This window comes from Ictidomys tridecemlineatus, chromosome 10, assembly GCF_052094955.1.
Source record: "Ictidomys tridecemlineatus isolate mIctTri1 chromosome 10, mIctTri1.hap1, whole genome shotgun sequence".
Lineage (NCBI taxonomy): Eukaryota > Metazoa > Chordata > Mammalia > Rodentia > Sciuridae > Ictidomys > Ictidomys tridecemlineatus.
This window is the reverse complement of record NC_135486.1, coordinates 105,235,193-105,256,260: the sequence shown is the minus strand read 5'-3', so window position 1 is coordinate 105,256,260 and position 21,068 is coordinate 105,235,193. Positions and strand designations below refer to the sequence as shown.

Sequence of the window (21,068 nt, the reverse complement as noted above, 5' to 3'; positions counted from 1 at the left end):
CAGGGATCCAGTCTTCAAACTGTGTGTGTGCCGGAGTGTATGTTTGAAGTTTCATTTCTTTTTTCTTGGTACTGGTGATTGAACTCAGGGACACTCGACCACTGAGTAACATCCCCAGCCCTATTTTGTATTTTATTTAGAGAGACAGGGTCTTTCTAAGTTGCTTGGGACCTTTGCCAAGTTGCTGAGACAGGCTTTGAACTTGGGAACCTCTTGCCTCAGCCTCCTGAGCTGCTGGGATTACAGGCCTGGGCCACTGTGCATGGCTCAGTACTAAGTTTTAATTGGTGGATTTACAAAATCTTTTTGGATTATGGTATAATAAATCTGGAAGGAAGTCAGGAACATTTATTGAATGTTTTCTTTTTTTTGCTAGTTATTTCCAGTTTCACTGTCTCATTTAATTCTGAGGTTCTTCTTGTGAGCCAAGAACTGCCAAGTAAAGCAGTCTTGTGCCAGAAGGGTTGGAGCAGGGAGTGAGTGACATTCAAGGGGCCTGTAAGGGGTTGTTGCTGTTATTCAAGGCGAGGACGGTGCTCACTGGCCAGGGTGGGGAGGCACCCTTATGCCCAAGTTATAGGTTATCAGTGAAAGCTCAGAAGTGGTCGCTTGCTAGCCCGTACAGCTGGGAATTGATGCAGGCTGAATCCCACCCTGTATCTCCTCAAGTCTGATGCTGACCTCTGTCTACAACCCACTGGTGCGGGGCCTGGTGGCTCTCTGTCTAGTTTAAATTATCTTTGTGGGGCTGGGTTGGTGTATAGTATATCCCAGACGCTGTGTCTTATGGGGCCACCTGCCTTGAAGAGGGTGTCAGTTTGATAAGAGTATTGAAGTCCACGTTTATTCCTCAGAAAACCAGACTCTTGCCCTTTGTGTTTCTGCCCTTTCTGCAGTGTGGCCCATCAAAGGACAGTGCAGCAATTTGAAATGATCATTCTCTCCTTTTTCTTAGTTTGTTTGAAAATACCAGTGTCCTGGTTTAGTGAGTTGATACTTGGAACCATACACTCTTGCCATTGGGCTTGGAACTTCCACAGAGGGTCATTATGATGCTTGAGAACAGTCAGGATTTGGAGCAATGCCTTTGCTTTAAAGTGTGGTTTTTGGAGTTCTTTTAGATTCTCATGTGATCAAAGTTCAGATTCTTCACCAGCATGCAGTCATTTGGTAATCATTACTGAGTTCACATGCTGTCTTGGAAGATGACCTTATTTTAGTAATTGTGAAAATTAATACATGATTAAGAGATAAAACTTTTTTAGAAGATTTTTTTGGAGCTGGGCATGGTGGCACATCCTTGTAATTCAGCGGCTTGGGAGGCTGAGGCAGGAGGATCACCAGTTCAGAACCAGCCCCAGCACCTTAGCAAGGCCCCAAGCAACTCAGTGAGAACTTGTCTCAAAATAAAAAATAAAAAAAGGACTGGGATGTGGCTCAGTGGTTAAGTGCCCCTGGCTTCAGTCCCCGGTACCAAAAAAATATGTTCTTTTTGGTACTGGGGGTTGAACCTAGGGGTGCTTACCAACCTGGGATTGAATCCAAGGGCGCTTAACCACTGAGCTACTCCCACAGCCCTCTTATTTTTTATTTTGAGACCGGATCTCGCTAAGTTGTCCAGGCCAGCCTTGAATTTATGATCCTCTTGCCTGGACCTTCAGAGGAGCTGGGATTGTGGGTGTGGCCACTGCACTCCACTTTTAAAATTTTTTAAATTGAATACCTCTGGTACTTGCCCAGTGTCTGTGTCCTGTTACCTTTTACCTTTCCTCTCTTCTTCCATTACTATCTTCTTTTATGTTAAATCAGTGCTTTCTAATTCCCTTGTTTCTTTTCTTTTTTTTACAGTGTTGGGGATGGAACCCAGGGTGGGAGGCGAGAACTCTCCCACCAAGCTGTATCCCAGCCATTTATTCTCTTGTTTCTGTTACTATATTTTTTGTTATTTTCTTAGTTATTGCTCTGGGGGTTACAATTGATATCTTAATTTATACTGGTCTGGTTGGAGTCGGTGCCTGTTTAGAGTCAGTTGTGTGTAAAAGCTTTGCTCCTATGTTTTAAGTCGATTTTCTGTCACTATAACAAATATCTGAGATAACAATTTATAAAGAGAACAGGTTTATTTATTAAATTTTTTTTGTAGTTGTAGATGGACAGAATGCTTTTATTTTATCTGTTTATTTTTGTGTGGTGCTGAGGATTGAACCCAGTGCCTTACTCATGCTAGGCAAGCACTTTGCCATTGAGCCACAACCCCAGCCCGAGAACAGGTTTAGTTTAGCTTACAGATTTGGAAGTTTCAGTCCATGATCAGGTAGACATTGTTCTTCGGTCTGGGGGAGAGTACATCAAAATGGGGAGCATGTGGCCTAGCAAAACTGTCCACTTGTGGCTGGGATGCAAAAAAGAAAAAGAAAAGAAGGGGCTGGGGTCCCACTCTCCCTACTAGAAGCATGCCCCAGTGACTTTAGTGCCCACTTCCTGGTTCTACCACCTCTCAATACCCCACCCTGGAGAACAAGGCTTTCACATCTGGGTCTTTGGGGACCATCCCGTATCCCAACTAGAGCATCCTCTATGGCTCCATTCCTTCTCACCTTTTTCAGACAAATTTGTGTCATACAAACTAAGCTTGTGCATGTTGTGTGCAGATTTGTCATTATTGCTCTATGCAGTTGTCTTTTACATCAGCTAGGGATAAAAGTTACAAATAAAAATATGTTCCGGATTTGTGTGGTGGTACACTCAGGAGGCTGAGGCATGAGAACTAAAAGCTGGAGGCCACTCTGGGCAACTTAGTGAGACTTTGTCTCAAAATTAGAAAATTAAAAAAAAAAAAATAGGTGGGTGGGCAGGTGTGGTGGTGCACTCCTGTAATCCCAGTGATTCAGGAGACTGAGGCAGGACAACCTCACCAACCAAGTGAGGCTTTAAATAACTTAGTGAGACCCTGATTCAGAATTAGAAAAAGGTCTGGGGATATGGCTCAGTGGTAAGGTACCTCTGGGTTCAATTCCCCAGCACCACAAGGGAAAAAAAAGTGGGAGAGGTGTCAGAATGTGGCTCAGTGGTAGAGTGTTTGCTTTAGCATGTACAAGGCCCTGGGTTCAACCCCCAGTACTCGGGGAGGAAAACACACACACACACACACACACACACACACACACACACACACACACACACACACACGCTTTGTTATACTTTTATATTTACCTATGTAGTTACCTTTATTTCTTCAGGTGGGTCATATGGATTCATTTTTTATGGGACAGATCTGTTACACCGAGATCTTACCAGTGTTTAGTTACCCTGCCATGTCCTCATTCAATGTCAAGAGCTATGTGTGTGTGTCCATGTGCCCGTGCTTTCAGGAGTCTTCATCTCTTACACTGTCTGTTGTGATTATGTTGTGTCTAGGTGTGATCTCTTTTAAGTTGATCCTGGTTGGAGTGGGTTTTTTTATTTTTATTTTCCCCATGGTGCTGGGGATTGAACCCAGGCTGGGCCTTGTGTGCAAGTGAGGCAAGCACTCTACTGACTGAGCTATATTCTCAGCCCCATAAATTTTGGGAAATTTTGGTCATTATTTACTCAAGTTTTCTAACCCTTTCTGTCATTCCTTTAGAGTCCCCCTATGAGTGTCTGGTATCTCGATGGTGTACCTCAGGTCTCTCAGAACCATTTCTGTTCATTTTTTTTTTTCATTCCTTTTTCTTTGTGCCCCTCAGACTGGATAATCTCAAATGATTTAACCTTTGAGTTTGCTGATTCTTTCTCACTCAAATCTGCTGTTGAGCTACCCTAGTGAATAGTTCATTTCATTTATTGAACATTTCAATTTTGGACTTTTTATCTGGTTCTTTTTTTTAAATATTTATTTTACTTTTTTTAGTTTTCAGCGGACACAACATCTTTGTATGTGGTGCTGGGATCGAACCCGGGTCTTATGCATGCCAAGTGAGCACGCTACTGCTTGAGCCACATCCCCAGTCCCATGGTTCTTTTTTATAATGGAAGTTTATTGATATTTTTTATTGATGAGACAGACATACATTGTCCTTACACATTCCCTTAGTTCTTGAGGTGTGGTTTCCTTTAATTATTTGAGCATGCTTAAAATAACTGAAAAAAAGTATTTGTCTACTAAGCTCAGTGTGGGGTTTCCTCTAAGATATTCCTCTAAGATATAAGGTATTGATTGTATTCTTCCCGCTGCATTTGGGCATGCTTTCTTTTCATTACATATCTATAAATTTTTGTTGAAATTGAACATTTAAAATAATATAATATGGGGCTGGGATATGGCTCAAGTGGTAGCGCGCTCACCTAGCATGTGTGAGGCACTGGGTTTGATTCTCAGCAGCACCACATAAAAAAAATAAAATAAAATAAAGATATGTGTCCACCTAAAACTAAAAAATAAATATTAAAAAAAATAAAATAATAAAATAATATAATCTTTTGGCTTGGGGTTGTGGCTCAGAGGTAAAGCACTTACCTAGCATGTGTGAGGTACTGGGTTGAATCCTCAGCATTGCATAAAAAACAAAATAAAGTTATTGTGTCCACCTATAACTAAAAAGTAAATATTTAAAAAAATATATAATGTGGGCTGGGATTGTGGCTCAACAGTAGAGCGCTCTCCTGGCATGTGTGAGGTGATGGGTTCGATTCTCAGCACCACATAAAAATAAATAAAATGAAGGCATGTGTCCAACAACAACTTAAAAAAAAAAAAAGTAAAATAGGGATCCATTGACAATTAAAAAAAATGTGGCAACTCTGGAAACCAGATTTCCCCCTCCTTAAGGTGTTATTACTGTTTGCTGTTATTTATTTGTTTAATGAATTTTCTGAACTAATTCTATAAAGTCTTGAGTATTATTCTCCTAGAGTTGCTGTAACAAAGTACCACAATCTGTGTGGCTTAAAACCAGAAAGTTATTGTGTCACACTTCTGGAGGATCCAGCTGTTGGCAGGGCTGTGGCCCCTCTGATCCTGAAGCGGGGATCCTTCTTGGCTCACTCTGGCTTCCAGGGCTTTCCTTGGTGTGCCTTGGCTTGTTGACTCAGCCATCCACGTCTGTGTGTCCGCCTCCCTCTCACCTGGCGCTGCAGGGTGCCTCTGTGGCTTACACAGGCCCCAGCTTCATCAAATTAAGGGCCTGCCCTGCTTCAGCATGACCCCATTGAGCTCCGTTATATCAGTAAGTGTACCTTGGACCGCTGCAAGTCTTAGGCTAATTTCTGGAATAGCCAAGTGTTTCATTAATTTCTGAAATCCTGAGGTAGAGGATTCTGGCCATGTTTACCAGTGTCCTCATTGCATTAGTGGAGGAGTGGGTTTTGGAGGCCCTTCCGCTGCCATACTGATGTCACCTGCCTTTTATTTGTGAAGCTTTTCAGAGGTAGCATTTATATACCATGCAGTTATCTCATTTACAGTACCCACTATGCTTTGTATATTCAGAGTTGTACAACCATCACCATGATCAATTTTAGAGCTTTTTTTTTTTTTTTTTTTTTAATCATCCTGGAAAGAAAGCACTTGAGTAGATATCACCACTCTCCCCACCTTCCCTCCCAGCCTGAGCTAACAGTAGTCTACTTTCATTTGCATAGATTCGCCTTTTCTGGATGATTCACATTGATATAATCGTCCTGTACATGACTTTAAAGACTGCTTCCTTCATTTGGCATCACGTTGCTAAGGCTCATTTATGCTGCAGTGTGAATCTGTGCTCCGTTCTTGTTTAGGGCTGAGGAACATTCCATTGTGTGCACAGGCCACATTGTCTTTATTCCTTGATGAGCATTTTGTTTTTACCACCTTCTGGCCATTCTGAATAGTGTTCCTATGGACACTTGTGTGTAGTCTTTTGACTGGACGTGAATGTACTTCTTTTTTTTGGGCAGTTACTTAGGAGTGGGATAGCTGGATCACATGGTAGCTCTGTGGCTAACATTCTGAGGACCTGCTGGACTGTTTTTATTTAATTTTGAAATTTTTATTAGGTCCTGGACTGTTTTTGAAGGCTATGGCACCATTTCCACATCTGCCCCAGGTGTGAGGGGTTCCCTTACCCTTACTAGCACTTAATATTTTCCTCCTCCTCCACATGTACTCAAACATAGCAAACTTGGATACACGAGCACACACATACACACATGTATACTCAAATACACTCATACCCATATGCACACACTGTAATATACAAATGTCCCCATACACTGATATAAATACACACTAATATTCATACACACAGTACAGATTCATGCACATATGGTCACTGGCATATACACTCATATGTACACACATAAATTCAGACACACATACTCATGTACTCACGCACATACCAGTGCATGTGTTCAACAAGCTGCGTGCACATGCTGCTCTGCTGTGGTATCATCATCACACTGTGAGCTGATAGTGAGCTGAGGTTGTGGCTCAGTAGCAGAGTGCTTACCTAGCACATATGAGGTTTGATCCACAGCACTGCATATAAATAAATAAACAAATAAATAAAAATCCAAAAAGATAGAGACTCACCATGTAAATCAGCTGCTGACCTTCTCCCAAGCCTTTCTGGTCATGTCGACCCTGGGCTAGGGACCCCTGCTTGGAGGATTGCTGCTTTAGATGAAGATTCTGTGGTGTCTTTGTGAGGCCTTTAGGGGTTCTCAAGTCAACCTTACAGTCTTAGTTTTTCTTCTTAAGCATTAAAGGCAATTAAGGCAGCCACATGTTATTTTAACTAATTAATTAATTAATACATTTTTGTGGTTCTGGGGATGGAATTTAGGGCTTTGGGCATGCTAGGCCAGTGTACTACCCCTGGACCACACACCCAGCCCAAGGCAACCACCTTTTAAATCCTAAAATGCTGAATAATTTCACAGAGGAAATTAATCCAGTCCCCAGTTTTGTTTTAGAACATAACCAGCATCCTGCACTAAGAGTTGCTTTCAAAAGTCAGTCATGTGGGCTGAGTGCTGTGATGCACGTCTGTAATCCCAGCTGTTCAGGAGGCTGAGGCAGGAAGATTGCAAATTCAAGGTCAGCCTGGGCAATTTAGTGAGACCTGTCTCAAAATAAAAACTAAAAAGGGCTGCATTTAGTTCAGTGCTCACTTGCCTGGCAGTTTGAGGCCCCTGGGCTCAGTCCCTGGTCTCCAGTACCCGCCCCCCCCCAAAAAAAATGAGTCATGAAGTGATACCACCTTGGAGCAAGACTGTCCCCCTATTATACCATCTCTTTATTTATTTGAACTGAAAAGAACTTGAAAGTCAACTGACTTTTAGTGTGATTTCCTCATGTGTTTGTTTTGTTACAGGCTAGCAGGCATAACATCTCTCTGAATTGTGTTTTCCTGCTTTGTGAATAATGTGTTTGTGATTCTTGTCTCTAAGGATGCTGAAGTTTTAGGGCTAATTAGTTCTTTGGTTTGTAGGATCAAGAAATCTAGCAATGAGCTAGCATGTAGTAGTCCCCCCAGCCTCTGCAAATTAATGTGGTTATTTGGCCTGTGAAGATATTGTGCCAATTGTAGGGACACTGGATCATGTAGAAGTCACACACTGGTTTCACTTGTTTGAACCCCTTCTCGGCTCTAGGGAAGGACTCTTTTCACACATAATTTGTAAATATTTCACTGTTTTCTGAGCCCAAGTTGAAGACTTGATTTGACTGATCATAGAAATGTGTATTTGCTGGTTCACAAACTGGTGAAGCCTCTCAGGTAGTGATTATTGGAGGCAGAAGCACATGCCCCTCAGGACCAACTCTGTAGCATGAAGAATGAGGGTGACCAGCGTGGGGGTGGTTCTGTCTTTGTGGGCAGAGTCCATGTGCTGAGGCAGCACAGGGTGCAGGAGACGCCACTCTCTGAGCAGCTGTCTTTACCTGGCATTTTTTTTTTTTTTTTCCTGTAGGCTCACCAGTACCCCAGGTCACTGATCGAAGGGACCCAGACCCCAGTCGAATGCAGATGCCGCAGGGGAACCCGCTGCTGCTGTCCTATACCCTGCAGGAGTTGCTGGCCAGGGACACTGTGCAGGTGGAACTCATCCCGGAGAAAAAGGGCCTATTCCTGAAGCATGTGGAGTATGAGGTTTCCAGCCAGGTAACTTCAAATCACATGTGTGACTGTGTGGACAAGGGGGATGGAGAACTAGGGATAGCATCAGGTCAGGAGATAGGGAAGGGAGAGTGTGTGGTCTAAAACTTGTGGGCTCCGTCAAGCCTCTGAGCAGACTTGTGCCGGTTGCTGGGTCTGCTCCACTCCTGCCTGGTCCCGCCTCACCATCTCTGTGTTCTCGAATCCTGCTTCTTAGGAATCTCTTACAGACAGTCTACGGCTCCCTGCACAGAAGTGGGTTTGGTGGTAGTTTTGTCATGGATCCCCTGAGGATTCGAAAGTCAGCCCCGTAGAGTGTAGACTCCAAATAGTGACTACGGTGTGCGGGAATGATCGGTCTGTGTCCAGCTAATCACCTGTAGTAACACTGCCCCTCTGCTGTGGGCACTGGGTGCCTGAGTTCATCAGACACGGGTTTGGCAGCAGTCTTGGCACTCGAGTGTCAAGGTCTTTGTGTCCCTTTGTTCATTGTCTTGCTCAGTTAGGGTAGAGTTGGGGTTTACTCATTGTCCTGGGATTCAGTAGTGTTGATAACACATCTTTGGGAGCAGTGAGTCCCTAGTGTGGGGGGATTTGCTAGGACAGGGCAGGCCTGTACTCCCGGGGAGAGGGTGGCTGGCACTGCCAAGGCTCCTCTGAACAGTCCACTGAATGTTTTGCCCCAGGAGAGAGGTGAGCTCTGGGACCCAGTGGGCTAATGCCTGTCACGCTGCCTGCTGTTCTGCACATTCAGGAACCGCTGGGTTCTGTTTCAGTGTTTGAAGCCTGTGACTGGCTGCTCTGAAGTCCCAGTGCTGCTGCTGAGGGGGAAGGTAGACGGCAGAGTGGCAGGGACTCCTGTCCACTTAAAGGACAGCACGGCTCTGGTATTGATTAGGTCGTTGCCTTCTCTCACAGTCACAGGGCTGAGAGCCGACTGGCAGGACGCCCTAGAAGAAGCAGCTTGTCCTAGGCCCGGCAGCCTGGGAGCAGGTGCTGCTCCAGTGAGCCAGCTGCTGGCCTCCATTTCCTCTTGAACTGCCTCCCATGAGCGTGGGTAGGAAGAGGCTGCTTTGCCCAGCAAGTGTGGGGTGGGAAGATTTCTGTAGGCTATCTTCAGGGCAGAGGGGAGAATTGAGGGGAGTGATGACTGTCATGGCTTCCCATTTTACCTGAGCCCCAATTCCTTTTCTTCGCAGCGCTTCAAGTCCTCTGTGTACAGACGGTACAATGACTTTGTGGTCTTCCATGAAATGTTGCTGCACAAGTTCCCGTACCGCATGGTGCCAGCCCTCCCTCCCAAGAGAGTGCTGGGAGGTAATGCCGGGCATGTGGAGGCCCAGGGTGGTGGGAGTGAGCCCACTCACAGGATGGCTCAGGGTAGATTGCAGTTTCGCAGGCTGCTCCTGCCTCAAGGTCCAGGAGGGGCTGACAGCAGGACCATACTGCACGTGAGCCCCCAGGCTGTCCCAGGCTCATAGCTATTGGCCAAGACCCTGGGTTAAGTCCCCAGCACCACACACACACACACACACACACACACACACACACACACACACACACACACACATACACACACAAAACAAAACAAAAATATCCTAACCAGAGTCAATGCTGTCACTGAGCCCAGGTCTGGTACAGGGAGGGTGATTGGCACATAGCACCCTTGGCATATTGCAGCCTTTGGCTGGATGACTGACACAAAGGGAATGCCCTCATGGTGCACATGTAAAAGAGGGGACCCTGGGTCTCCTCTTGAAGCTCAGGGCCGGGACTTCAGAGTTCCTGAATGGTGATGCGGAGCACTGTTTGCTCCAGCAGTTGGATTCTCCTGCTTTGCAAACCCCTGAGGGCCTGAGAGTCGGTGCCAAGGCAGCACTGGAAGAGGTCAGAAGCAGATCTAAGGTGGAAAGTTTGCTCTGCATTTTAGAGGACAGAAGTCAGTAGTTGGCTGCACCTGAAGATTGCCTCGGGCTAGGTAGGAGGTCACAGATAACCTGCTGGCCAAGTCCTTCTAGATTGGCTGTTTCTTGCAGATTTCCAGAATACAGGGATCTGCCCCTTGGTATTCCTGGAGCTCACTGATAGTTTTTCCCACAACCTGATAGTTTTTCCCACAACCCTTTTCTCAAAATTTGTATAAAACTTCATGGGTAGGTGAGTGCCTAGAGCCAACCAGTCTATAGTCTGACATTTTCCAACCATCCCACAGCAGCAGTGTGCTTGAGTGGAGAAGAGTTTAAGCATCATGCAGTGGTTCAGCTCCCACTGTTCTCAAGTCTCTTAAAATGGACATGAGAAACTGGGTGTGGTGGCACACGCCTGTAATCCCAGAGGCTTGGGAGGCTGAGGCAGGAGAATTGCAAGTTCAAAGGCATCCTTTGCAAAAAAGCGAGGTGCTAAACAACTTAGTGAGATTCTTTCTCTAAATAAAGTACAAAATAGGGCTGGGGATGTGGCTCAGTGGGCAGGTGCCCCCACCCCCAGTTCAATCCCCAGTACCCAAAACAAGCAAAAAAGGACATGAATACCTTTGTCTCTCATGGCCTCCCAGTAGCTCGGTGCCCGATAACATGTTCTGGCCCTTCCTACACACTGTGCAACAGACTGTGCTTCTCATGTTGGGGATATAAGGATGCCAAGGGCAGGTGAGACCAGCAGATGTACTGGGATGCTAGCATCCAGCATCAGAGCTGGTTAAGTGCAGCCAGGGTTTAGGACTTGAAAGCTGCACGTGGACACATGCTCACATGAAGGGCATGTCAGGGGTGGGGCTGTAAATAACAAGTGAAAGGCCATCTAGATGTCTCATTGTCTTGAGTGAGGGTGGAGGGGGACTCATCTCAATGTATTTTCAATGACTTCAAAGACCGTTTCTATTTGTGGTCAGATTGAAATATCCTTAACACCTTGATATATGCTTGCTTTTTTCCCTTGAAGTGAAAATACTTTCTCAAATGAAAGTAGTTAATGATTGCATCTGGCACAGAGTGAACTATAAGTGATGTGAGCAGGAACACTGAGCTGCATTGATTTGTGGGCATTGCAGAACCCCTCTGTTCACAAGAGAAGTGCCAGAGAGGGACTTGAGAAGATGCCTTCAATGTAGATGATCAAAGTGAGGAATCAGACTTGGTTCCCAAAAGCCAGGTGCAGTTCCAACTGTGGTCCCAGCCTGCCTGTGGTCCCAGCTGCTCGTGAGCCCAGGAGTTTAAGGCCTGTCTCAAAAAAAAAAAAAAAAAAAAATGCTGAGAGCTGGTTCCCAGTAGTCTCGATCAGAACCTGTTGATCTTAGTTTTCCCTGGCATTTCTGAACCTAGGTGGGTGGGTGGGGGCATGGAGGTGGGGCTCCGGGGCTCCTTTGCAGCCCTTGGGGTCAGCTGTTGTCCTGCGGACCTGCCTGTTGCCCTTGGTCAGCCATGTGGCTGCTCTGACCCTCTGTTGAGATGCTTGGGAGCCTGCTCAGTGTGGCTGTTGGCGGTTGCTGACTGTGTGGTGACTTTGTGTTTCTTTAGCGGACAGGGAATTCATCGAGGGACGAAGGAGGGCCCTGAAGCGCTTCATTAACTTGGTGGCTCGTCACCCCCCCTTCTCTGAGGACACCATCCTCAAGCTCTTCCTTTCGTTTAGCGGCTCAGTAAGTGTGTCCTCAAGGGTCCTGGCGTGGGCTGGCTCTGCAGTTTCTAAAGGCCTTATTTTCAATTTTGAATCTCTGACTGTCCTCCTGTCTCATTTCCTGTGTTCGGGTGCCTGGAAGGCATTCGTTTTATTGTGATTGACAATATCAGACTTCTTTCCTTTCAAATGACGGGTTGGGTATAATTTTAAAAGGCATCTTTGGTTTTGACTCTGAAGGGTTTGTATATTGTGTGGAAATTGGGGGTTCCCAGCATGGTTGCTTTGGGGATTTAGAGATAATATACAGAAGCCTGGATGGATGGTTTGGAGCGTCTGTAGATGTGAATAAATATTCATCCCTACCCCCCAAAAATATTGGGGCGGGGGGCTTTGATCAAGGACCATGGAGAAATAAGCCTAGTGTCCTCAGTAGAGCCACAGGGTCCATCCACCTCTGGAAACGGTGTCTTTGTGTACATCCCTGTCAGGAATAGCAGCTGTTTCTTTCTCCAAGTTGCTGTCACTTTGTCTTTCAGGAGTTCAGAGCTAGAACATGGCTCCCGTGTCCGGTGGAGCAGGAAGGGGCTCGTAGCCCTTCCAGAGCAAGGAGTGTTCTATGATCCATCTTCCTCCTATCCCTCAGAAAGCGAAATGCCCAGGTTCTCCTTATAGGGAAGCCTCTTCATGAATGGGCACTTGGGGGTCCTTCACCTCCTGCTGTTATCTGCTTCAGGGCAGGGGACATGGGACACAGGAGTAGTCAGCCCAAGGTTTTTTTTGTTTTTGGGTACTGAGGATTGAACTCGGGAGCACTCAAATGCTGAGCCACATCCCCAGCAATTTTTATATTTTATTTAGACAGGGTCTTGGTGAGTTGCTTAGCGCCTCAACATTGCTGAGGCTGGCTTTGAACTCGCAATCCTCCTGCCTCAGCCTCCTGAGCCTCTGGGATTACAGGTTTGCACCACCAGGCCCAGCTTCAAGTTTTACTTTCTCTTGCTTTTACTTCCCTGGATGGTAGGAGGGGCTACTAACCTCCTCAGGAAGGCTGCAGGCATTCACTGGTGACCCTGGTGACACTGTGACCATAGCAGATGGTCAACAGGAACTCTTGCTTCTGCCTCAGCAGAGTGTGTGGCCTGTCCTTTGAGTCCTTAGGGTTGGGGCAGAGGTCTTGTTTGCCGGCAGAGGGATGTGGCAGGCTGAAAACTGCCTGTGCTCCAGGCAGCACCGGGAGGGGGGACTTAGGGGGTGACCTCATCTCTTGCTTTTATGCAGATGGGATGTTTGTTCTTTGTGGCCTCTCTAGACTCCAGTGTTCTTTTTTAGTAAAAAGAGAAGGGGGCAGGTGACTTGAGGCCCCTCTGAAACCCTAGGATTCCTCACCTCTAACGGCTGTGGATTAGCTTCATCCTGTACTTCCTGGGTGGCTCCTTATTTTGAGACTTGGCTTTGCCTCTGTTCTGAAGGCCTCTGTTCCGAGGGTGGGCTTGACCAGAGTGCTGCCTGTCCTCTGCCCACCAACTGTTCCAGGGTCTGACTCCCTGGGCCTGAGGGTCTCTCAGGAGGAAGAAACCTCAGCTTCCTTCTGCTGCTCCATTTGGAACCTAGAGGGTCTAACGTCTTGGGGGTTAGGGTATCCCTAGTCCCCTGTTTCTGGAGAGGAACTTCGCTTGGTTAGGCTTTCATCCTTAAGCCAGACTTCCTAGAGTTTAAATTCAATGAAAGAAAATCTGAGGCAGGGGCGGAGGTTCTGGGTTGCTGAGGGAGGCCAACGTGGAAGCCGACTTGCTCAGGAGAGACCACTGACGAGGTGGCTCTCGTGGCAGCTTTGTGCCGATGGGGAGGTGCAGCTGTCTCTTTCTTCTTGCAGGATGTGCAGAACAAGCTGAAGGAAGCGGCCCAGTGTGTCGGAGATGAATTTATGAACTGTAAGCTGGCTACTAGGGCCAAGGTAGTTTTCTGATTTTGAATATTTATTTCCCTTTTTGCTAGAGAAACAGTCATCTTAACATGTAATGATACTCGTGCTATCTCTGCTGTGTGCCGGGGTCCCACTAGGCCATTATATGTTCTCATTGTACCTTCTTTTGGCTGTTCTATGATGGGTTCTGCCTGCCTTATGGTTGAGGCCACAGCCTCTGAGCAGTGGAGTCACAGTCTCTTTCTCTTCGCTGTCAGGACTTCCTTCCCTCTGACATCCAGACTCAGTTTGCTGTGAGCAGGGAGCTGATTCGGAACGTCTACAATAGTTTCTACAAGCTGCGAGACAGGGCGGAGAGGATTGCCTCGAGGGCCATCGACAATGCTGCTGATCTTCTCATATTTGGGAAGGAATTGAGGCAGGTGGCCTTCCTCAGGGTCTGTGGGGAAGTCAGGTGGGGAGAGTCTTCAGAGGGTGGTGGGCTCAGGGCAGACTGTGTTTCCTGTGCTAACTGCCACTCTGACCTGTTTCACTGCAAAAGGGAAGAAAGTAGGGCAGGCAAATGGGGGATCATGTTTAGGAGAATAGAGGTGGGACCTTCAGCCAGGGCACTGTGGACGCCAAATGCCCCTGTGTACACCGCAGGCTTGCCAGCTTCCTAGACGTCAGCCCATTGGCCTTAGGAAGGAGCAGCCTGTGGCTGGCTGCACTTCCTCCACTCCATAGGAATGGCACACAGACTGCCTGGGGTCTTGTTGGGAAGAGAAGTCCCTCACGAGGTCCGAGTGGGGCTGAGATTCCACCTTCATTGCCTCACAGTGTCCCCATGGGCCCCTCCAGGAGCATGGGTCTGAGTGGGACACAAAGGCCAGTGTCTCCTGTCTTATGTGTTTTGCTTTCCACAGTGCTTTAGGGTCTGACACGACCCCCCTGCCCTCCTGGGCTGCTCTTCACCTCAGCACCTGGGGCTCCCTGAAGCAGGCACTGAAGGGCCTCTCTGTGGAGTTCGCCCTGCTTGCAGACAAAGCTGCGCAGCAGGTGAGTGCACTGGCTCTCCACGAACCTGTCCCAGGGCGTTCTGTGCCCTGTGGGCGTGCAGGGCTACCTCAGCCCAGCTTCAAAGGGCCAAATTCCACTGGGGGAACAGCTGTTTCTGGTTACTGCCTGTCCCCATCTGTTGTGGGTGACTCCCCACCAGTGGTTTGTTCTTTGGAGAGGGCTACCAGTGACAGAAACAAGTTGGGTTCCGATCTCTTGAGCATCGACTCTGCTGAGATCAGAAGAGGGTGTCTGCTCTTGCAGGCATAATTAGGTGTCGGAGCTGGCTTCTGGGTGGGCCAGATAGTTCCGATTGTGCTGAGTCAGCTAGAATTTGACAGAGTAACTCAACTCAGATTAATTCTCAGAATAGTAACTAAGCTCCCAGCACCCTGAGAGACTCCCTCCTTCCACTCTGCCGCTCACTTAACTTCAGGAAGTGCTTCTGCTGTGTGAGCAGGAGCTGTTTTTAGAAATCTGCTGGCCATTGGGGATTAATTTGAAGATACAGTATTCATCATCAAACTTAAAGGTTCACCTGGGGATTTTATGTTATGAAACTGCTGTCTAATTTTGATGGTGAAAGTTGTTCTCTACTTTGTGGGGAAGTAGTCTTGAAGCTCCTGGTGGAATGAGGCATTTTGAGTGAATTAATGTCCTTGCTGAAGCTCCACTCCCTGCCTGACACCTGGAGTTCTTCTGTTGTCTGTGTGGTGGACCTGCCTGCCAGGGACCTGGGGGCTCTTCTTGCTGGAGGTTGGGGTGCTCAGGTGTTCATGATGTGTGTTTGCCAAAGAGGGAATTTGATCTCCTTGCTGTGCCTAAAACCCTGGGTTTTCTCTTCCACTCCCAGTGCCCGTGTGTTCCCTTTAGAAATAGAATTTTGAGCCGTGTAGATAACCTTTGATCAGCATGGTGCCCGTTCCTTTCTCAGGTCTGTAGGCACCCATCCTACAGGGTGATGAGCACTGAAAATAAAGTCTCAGTGGTGTGGCTAATGGAGAGGCAGGGGGTTTGGGGCCTGTGCCAGGACCATGTGGCTTTTATGTTGGCTTCTGGACCTCAATTTCCCCACTAATGTAACATAAGGGGTTGAACTAGGGCGTGCAAACAGCTGCTGTCTTTGAATCCATTGCGCCTCTCCTCCAAGCTCCTGTGTAAAGCAAAGCCTGTTCCAGTTGCAAGGATGCAGGCACAAGGAATCCCTGGGGCTTTGCAGAGCACAGGATGACCTCCAGGTCCCTGGAGAGGGGAAAGGGCCTGGGTGTCCTGAGGGGTGGAAGCCTGTAGTCCGAGGTTCTCCTCAGCTCTGCGGCTTTATGATATGTCATGAACTTTGGTTTGAAATTTAATATCTGGAGAAGTACTTTTTCTTGAACTTTCCTCCGGTCTTTGGCATCATGAATTTACTGCTATTACGTGTAACTGGATCAGGCCACCCACCAGGACTTTGATCTGAAAGGCTAAAGTTCTGTCTCACTCTTGCTCCACAATTAAAGGCCTCTTGGGATGATTTTTCCTAATTCTATTTCTACTCATACCCAATTTTATTCTATTAAGAGACATACATATGATGTCCCAGCAAGACTAGTGAGACTGGAGGCAGGGGCTGCTTTCTTCATGATGATGGTGTGCTCCTTTTGAAGGCATATGCCATGATGGTTTATGGTGTTGTGCACTGAACCCCAAATGGAACACTCTGCAGATGACACAAGAAGGGAGGAACCTAGAATCCCTTTCCTACTGGACCAGGGAACAGGGCGCCTCTGCCCGGCTGGTGTTTCTTTTCCCTGTCTTGAAATCCCATAAGATGCTTGTTATTTTCTTGGAACTTACTGGGTAGAATCTGCGTTGGCTGCAGGTGTGGGATTGAGAGGCCAGGAACCTTCTGGCTTAGTGGTCCAAGGCTTGGAGGATGGGATGGTGTTCCCAGGGTCCCCTGAGGTGGCTGTCGCTTTCTGCTCCTAGTCCAGTGCTGTTTCCCCAGCCTCCACCCACCTGCACCACCCCCACACCCAGTCCGATGTGCCGCTTCCTCGGCCTGCCACAGCTGCAGTGTTGGAGGCCATAGGAGCATGCAGGTTGGGCTGCCCTTGTGTCCCTGCAGAGTGCTGCTACCTGTGTATTCTGGGAGGTCTCTGGGTAGTGATGGGGCTGCTGGTGCTCACATGTGTCCTCAGGATGCTGTGGGCGAGTACAGGAGCTGGGCTTTCCCTGTCATTACCAGGAGCCCATTCCACTAGCAGGGCCACCCATGCCACTGTGGGCTCAGTGTGCACCTGTCCACAGAGGCCTGAGCTTGCGCTAGCAGGAGCCTCTGTCTGCTCTCCCTCATCCCCTCTCTGGCCTTCAGCATGTGGCCTTTCTCATGAGAATGTCTCTGTTCCCTTATCTCAGCCCCGCTCTCTCCCACGCACCCTTCCTGCAGCAGCAGCTCCTTCCCCTGCCCCCTCCTGGGCCCAGGCCTGTGTTCCTCTCTGTAGTTGAGCTTGGAAGGTGTCCCCTTGTTCCCAGCAGTCTCCTGTGCATACCCTTTTGACACAGTCACCAATAAAACTGTTTTCTGCAGTGCTGGGCAGAGCTGCTGGGGTGTACGAGTGTGGGTAAGAGGGGTTCAGAAAGCCAGAGGAAGACTCATTGGTGTTGAATGGCTGGGGCAGAACTGTGGGCTTCAAAGGCGTTTCTGCCTGGACTTACGGTGCTGTTGTATAGGAAGGGGGGTCTTCTATAGAGTGGGCCGGTAGCTCTGGGAGGGAGCCCACCCAGGCTAGGGCTGGCTATAAGCCGCCTGGCTGGGTCCTGTGTTGGTTAACTCACCCCTTGTTTCCTAGGGCAAACAGGAAGAGAATGATGTGGTGGAGAAGTTGAACCTTTTCCTGGATTTGCTCCAGTCCTATAAAGTGAGTCTCAGCCACTCCTTGGTCAGGGATAGCATTTTTCAAAATGATCTTAGGATCTTTCAAGGGTGTGACTCCAAGGGAATGGAAAGAGTCAAGAGCCAGCGCTGTGCAGGGAACGTGGTGGACTTTCCAGAGCTCACTGGAGTTTCCTGGGCTGGCTGGGGCTCCTTGGTCCAAGCACCAGTGGGCTTTCCCTGAGCTGAAGGTGGGAGGAGAAGCCCTGGGAGTGTGTGTGCTTGTGCTCTTTTACGTGTCTGGGGGCCTGGCCCACAAAGGGGAATTCACCCAGGAGTGGGTGGAGATTCTAGGAACTTGGCTTTGGCACAGAGGAGGGAAGCTTTCTAAGTGTGGGAGCGTCTGTGATGGGACAGATTGTGATGGAGCACCATGTGGAGCCAGAGAAATCCTTCCTACTGAGGAGGCCAAGGAGAGTGGGCCCATTGCTTATGGGGAATGTTCTAGAAGGGATTCCTCTGTTGAATGGGGTGGTATCTGGTGGCCTCTAAAATCCCGGCACTGATTCTGTCACTTTAATTTCCTGTAAGGTTTCTGATGGGGGTTATTTAGGGTGCTGCTTATTAATGATGTGTGTCTTCCTTGTAGAGCTTCCTGATCCTCCTACTGTTAGGACACTGGCTCTTTGGAATTGGGTAGTGTTAGCAGTCTGAGGTCCAGAACTGTCCCAGGGCTCTGGACTGTACATCCCCACGTTTAAACTGAGATTCAGCATGTGGGCTTTGGGTTGGGGACCTGGTGGTGGTTTGTGTAGTGGGCCCCTGTGCAAACCTAGTATGCATCAGACTGAATCTTAACAGGGCCTGGCCCCTTGCTCTACTCCTTGACTGTTCCCTGGGTGAGGACAAACAGGAAAACAGGTTCTCTGGAAGGGCCCCGGTAGCTTTCATTGTTAGCCGTTTGCTGCCAGTTTGTATGCCCCAGTCTCCCTGTGTTCTGGGACTCTTTCACTGTCCCCTCTTGCTTTTTCCTGGTTGTAGGAGGGAGGACTTAAAATTGGCCCTGTGAAAAGTGCTCTAGAATGTCCCTGGGTTCCGAGTTCCTCAAGGTCAGCTGCTGAGGGCCAGTACACAGGTACCCCTTCTTCCTTGCAGGATCTGTGCGAGCGGCACGAGAAGGGCGTGCTGCACAAGCACCAGCGGACGCTGCACAAGGACGGCCTGATGAAGAGGCAGGCGGTGAGCAACCGTGAGCCCGAGTCGGTGGAGCAGCTGGAGTCCCGCATCCTGGAGGTAGCTGAGCAGGCTGGCAGGTGGCGGGGCCAGGAGGCAGCCTTGAGGAGCACAAGGTGGCAGCCTTCTACTGTTAGGACACTTTGGTCCCTCTGGCCCCTGGAGCCATCCTCATTTTTGGTTGGCTGGATGAGCTTGTGGAATGTCAGTGCCCTGAGCTGGGGTGCTGGGGACGCACCCAGGATGATGTGCTTCTTTGTACTTGGTGCTCCATGTCCTGGCCCTTCATTCTTTGGAGTCTTGCTTCAGTGGTTGCATGGAAGGGGTGGAGACCCTGGGCCCTGGGCAGACACAGTATGTGGGCAGGGGTGCTCCTCTTCCTGGTACCTTCTGGCCAGGTGCGCAGAGAGACTCTTTTCCTTGCAGCAAGAGAACATGATTCAGACCATGGAGCTTCGGAACTACTTCTCCCTGTACTGCCTGCACCAGGAGACGCAGCTCATCCATGCCTACCTGCCCCTCACCTCCCACATCCTTGGGGCCTTCGTTAACTCTCAGATCCAAGGGCACAAGGAGGTGAGGCCCTCCCTGCCCGACCCCCTACCCCACCCCTGTCCTGGCCAATGCCTTTCTGTTTTCAGCTGCAGCTCCTGCAGCTAGTGACCTTGGGGAATTATTTCGGACAGTCAGTGGAGTTGGGGTATATGTGGAAACATAGTGCTTGTTCAGATTTATTAGTGTCACATGTGGCCAGAGTAATTACAAATTTGTTCTCATGGTTCTTAGTGGGGAGAGCAGAGAGAGACCAGAAAGGAACAATTTCTTTCCTTCTGGAAGAACTTGAGAAGTCAGGAAAACATATCAAGTCCCAAAGCCCTGCTGTTTGGAGATGGTGTGGGGGATGGTAGGAATCAAGTTTGAGGGGTTAAAAATACCATTACTGGGCTGGACGCAGTGGCACACGCCTGTAATCCCAGTGACTTGGGAGGCTGAGGCAGGATGATCACAAGTTTGAGGTGAGCCTCCACAACTTAGTGAGACTCTGTCTTAGATGGAAATTAAAAAAAAAAAAAGACTGGGGATACACCTTAGTGTTGAGTGCTTCTCGGTTCAATCTCTAGTACTACAAAAAAAAAAAAAAAACAAAACCCCTAAAAAACCCATTAACTGGACATTTTTCTGGAAATCCCTGGTCAGCTTCCTTCAGATGTTGGCTCCTTAAGTCTTGGAGAAATAAGGCTGTGAATCATCCTGAGATATTTCATACTGCAGGGACACTCACCTGGCAAGAGTGATCTGGAGCCGTGTGACTCCAATGTGTATCTTGGGCTCTTTGCTCCCTTTTCAGCCAGTGACATGTGTCTGTCCTTCTCCAGACAGCCTTGTGGGTCTGCTGAGGCAGTAATTAAAACATGACGCTGTCTAGTTCCTCTTTCCCGTCCCAGTGTAGTCTCTGTGCCCTCTGCTTTCTGATATCAGTGGCCTAGCTTCCTTCCTTTTCAAGTAACTTTTGCTTCCTGCCAGCACTGGTCCAGGATGGCTTCCTGAGAGGGGTGCGTCTCCCTGTGGCCACCTCTAGCCCCTGGCAGTAGAGGAGGAGTCCTGGCTCAAAATTTGTAAACCTTGGGCTGTGGCTGAGGCTCAGTGGTAGCGCACTTGCCCAGCATGTGTGAGGCACTGAGTTTGATTCTCAGCACCACATATAAATAAATAAATAAAAGTTCCATCAACAACTGAAAAAAACAACCAGCAACTTTGTAAACCTTGATCTCAGGTTCCTTCTGCACAACTGTTGCAACCTCTTCTGACCTCTGGTTCAGTTGCTCTGTCTGAAAAAAGGTATGAAGTCTGGCCCTGCCAAGCTTCCTGTGGTTGGCCTGGGCATTGATGGGTGACAGGCTAATGCAGCAATTGCTGCTTGGCTGCTCCTGGCTGGGCTCTGTGATATTGGGCACAACTTGATCACAGTGTCTTCATCACCAAGGAGTATACAGGAAGGTAGACCAGTTAGTGAGGAACAGGTCTCACCCTGGCAGAGGCTTGCCCAGAGCCAGGGAGAGGAGATAGGCGTCAGTGCTTCTGCATGGAGGGGCAGGAAGCAGCATGTCACAGGAACTCAGACCTGCAGTTCTGAAAGGTCTCTGCAGCTGGTGGGGGGTATAGAACATGGAGATTATCAGACAAGTTGGGAATACTTGTAACTGACCAAGTCAGTGGCCAGTTTAGACCCTGAGACCAGTCTTGCCAGACTGCCTAGGTGTTTGGTTGTACACGGTGCAGAAGA

At 48.3% G+C, this 21,068-nt stretch overlaps 1 protein-coding gene across 4 annotated transcripts in view; it reads left to right on the top strand.

Moving 5' to 3' along the window:
- Positions 1-21,068, top strand: part of Snx8 (sorting nexin 8) — a 78,329-nt gene that overhangs the window by 53,621 nt on the left and 3,640 nt on the right. For all 4 annotated transcript variants that reach the window (XM_040278671.2, XM_005340832.3, XM_078023600.1 and 1 more), the window contains exons 2-10: positions 7,933-8,123; positions 9,317-9,434; positions 11,633-11,754; positions 13,609-13,689; positions 13,917-14,077; positions 14,565-14,697; positions 17,529-17,597; positions 18,707-18,844; positions 19,211-19,360. In XM_040278671.2, coding sequence (XP_040134605.1) covers positions 7,933-8,123; positions 9,317-9,434; positions 11,633-11,754; positions 13,609-13,689; positions 13,917-14,077; positions 14,565-14,697; positions 17,529-17,597; positions 18,707-18,844; positions 19,211-19,360 — 1,163 coding nt within the window. The remainder of the gene's footprint in view (positions 1-7,932; positions 8,124-9,316; positions 9,435-11,632; positions 11,755-13,608; positions 13,690-13,916; positions 14,078-14,564; positions 14,698-17,528; positions 17,598-18,706; positions 18,845-19,210; positions 19,361-21,068) is intronic.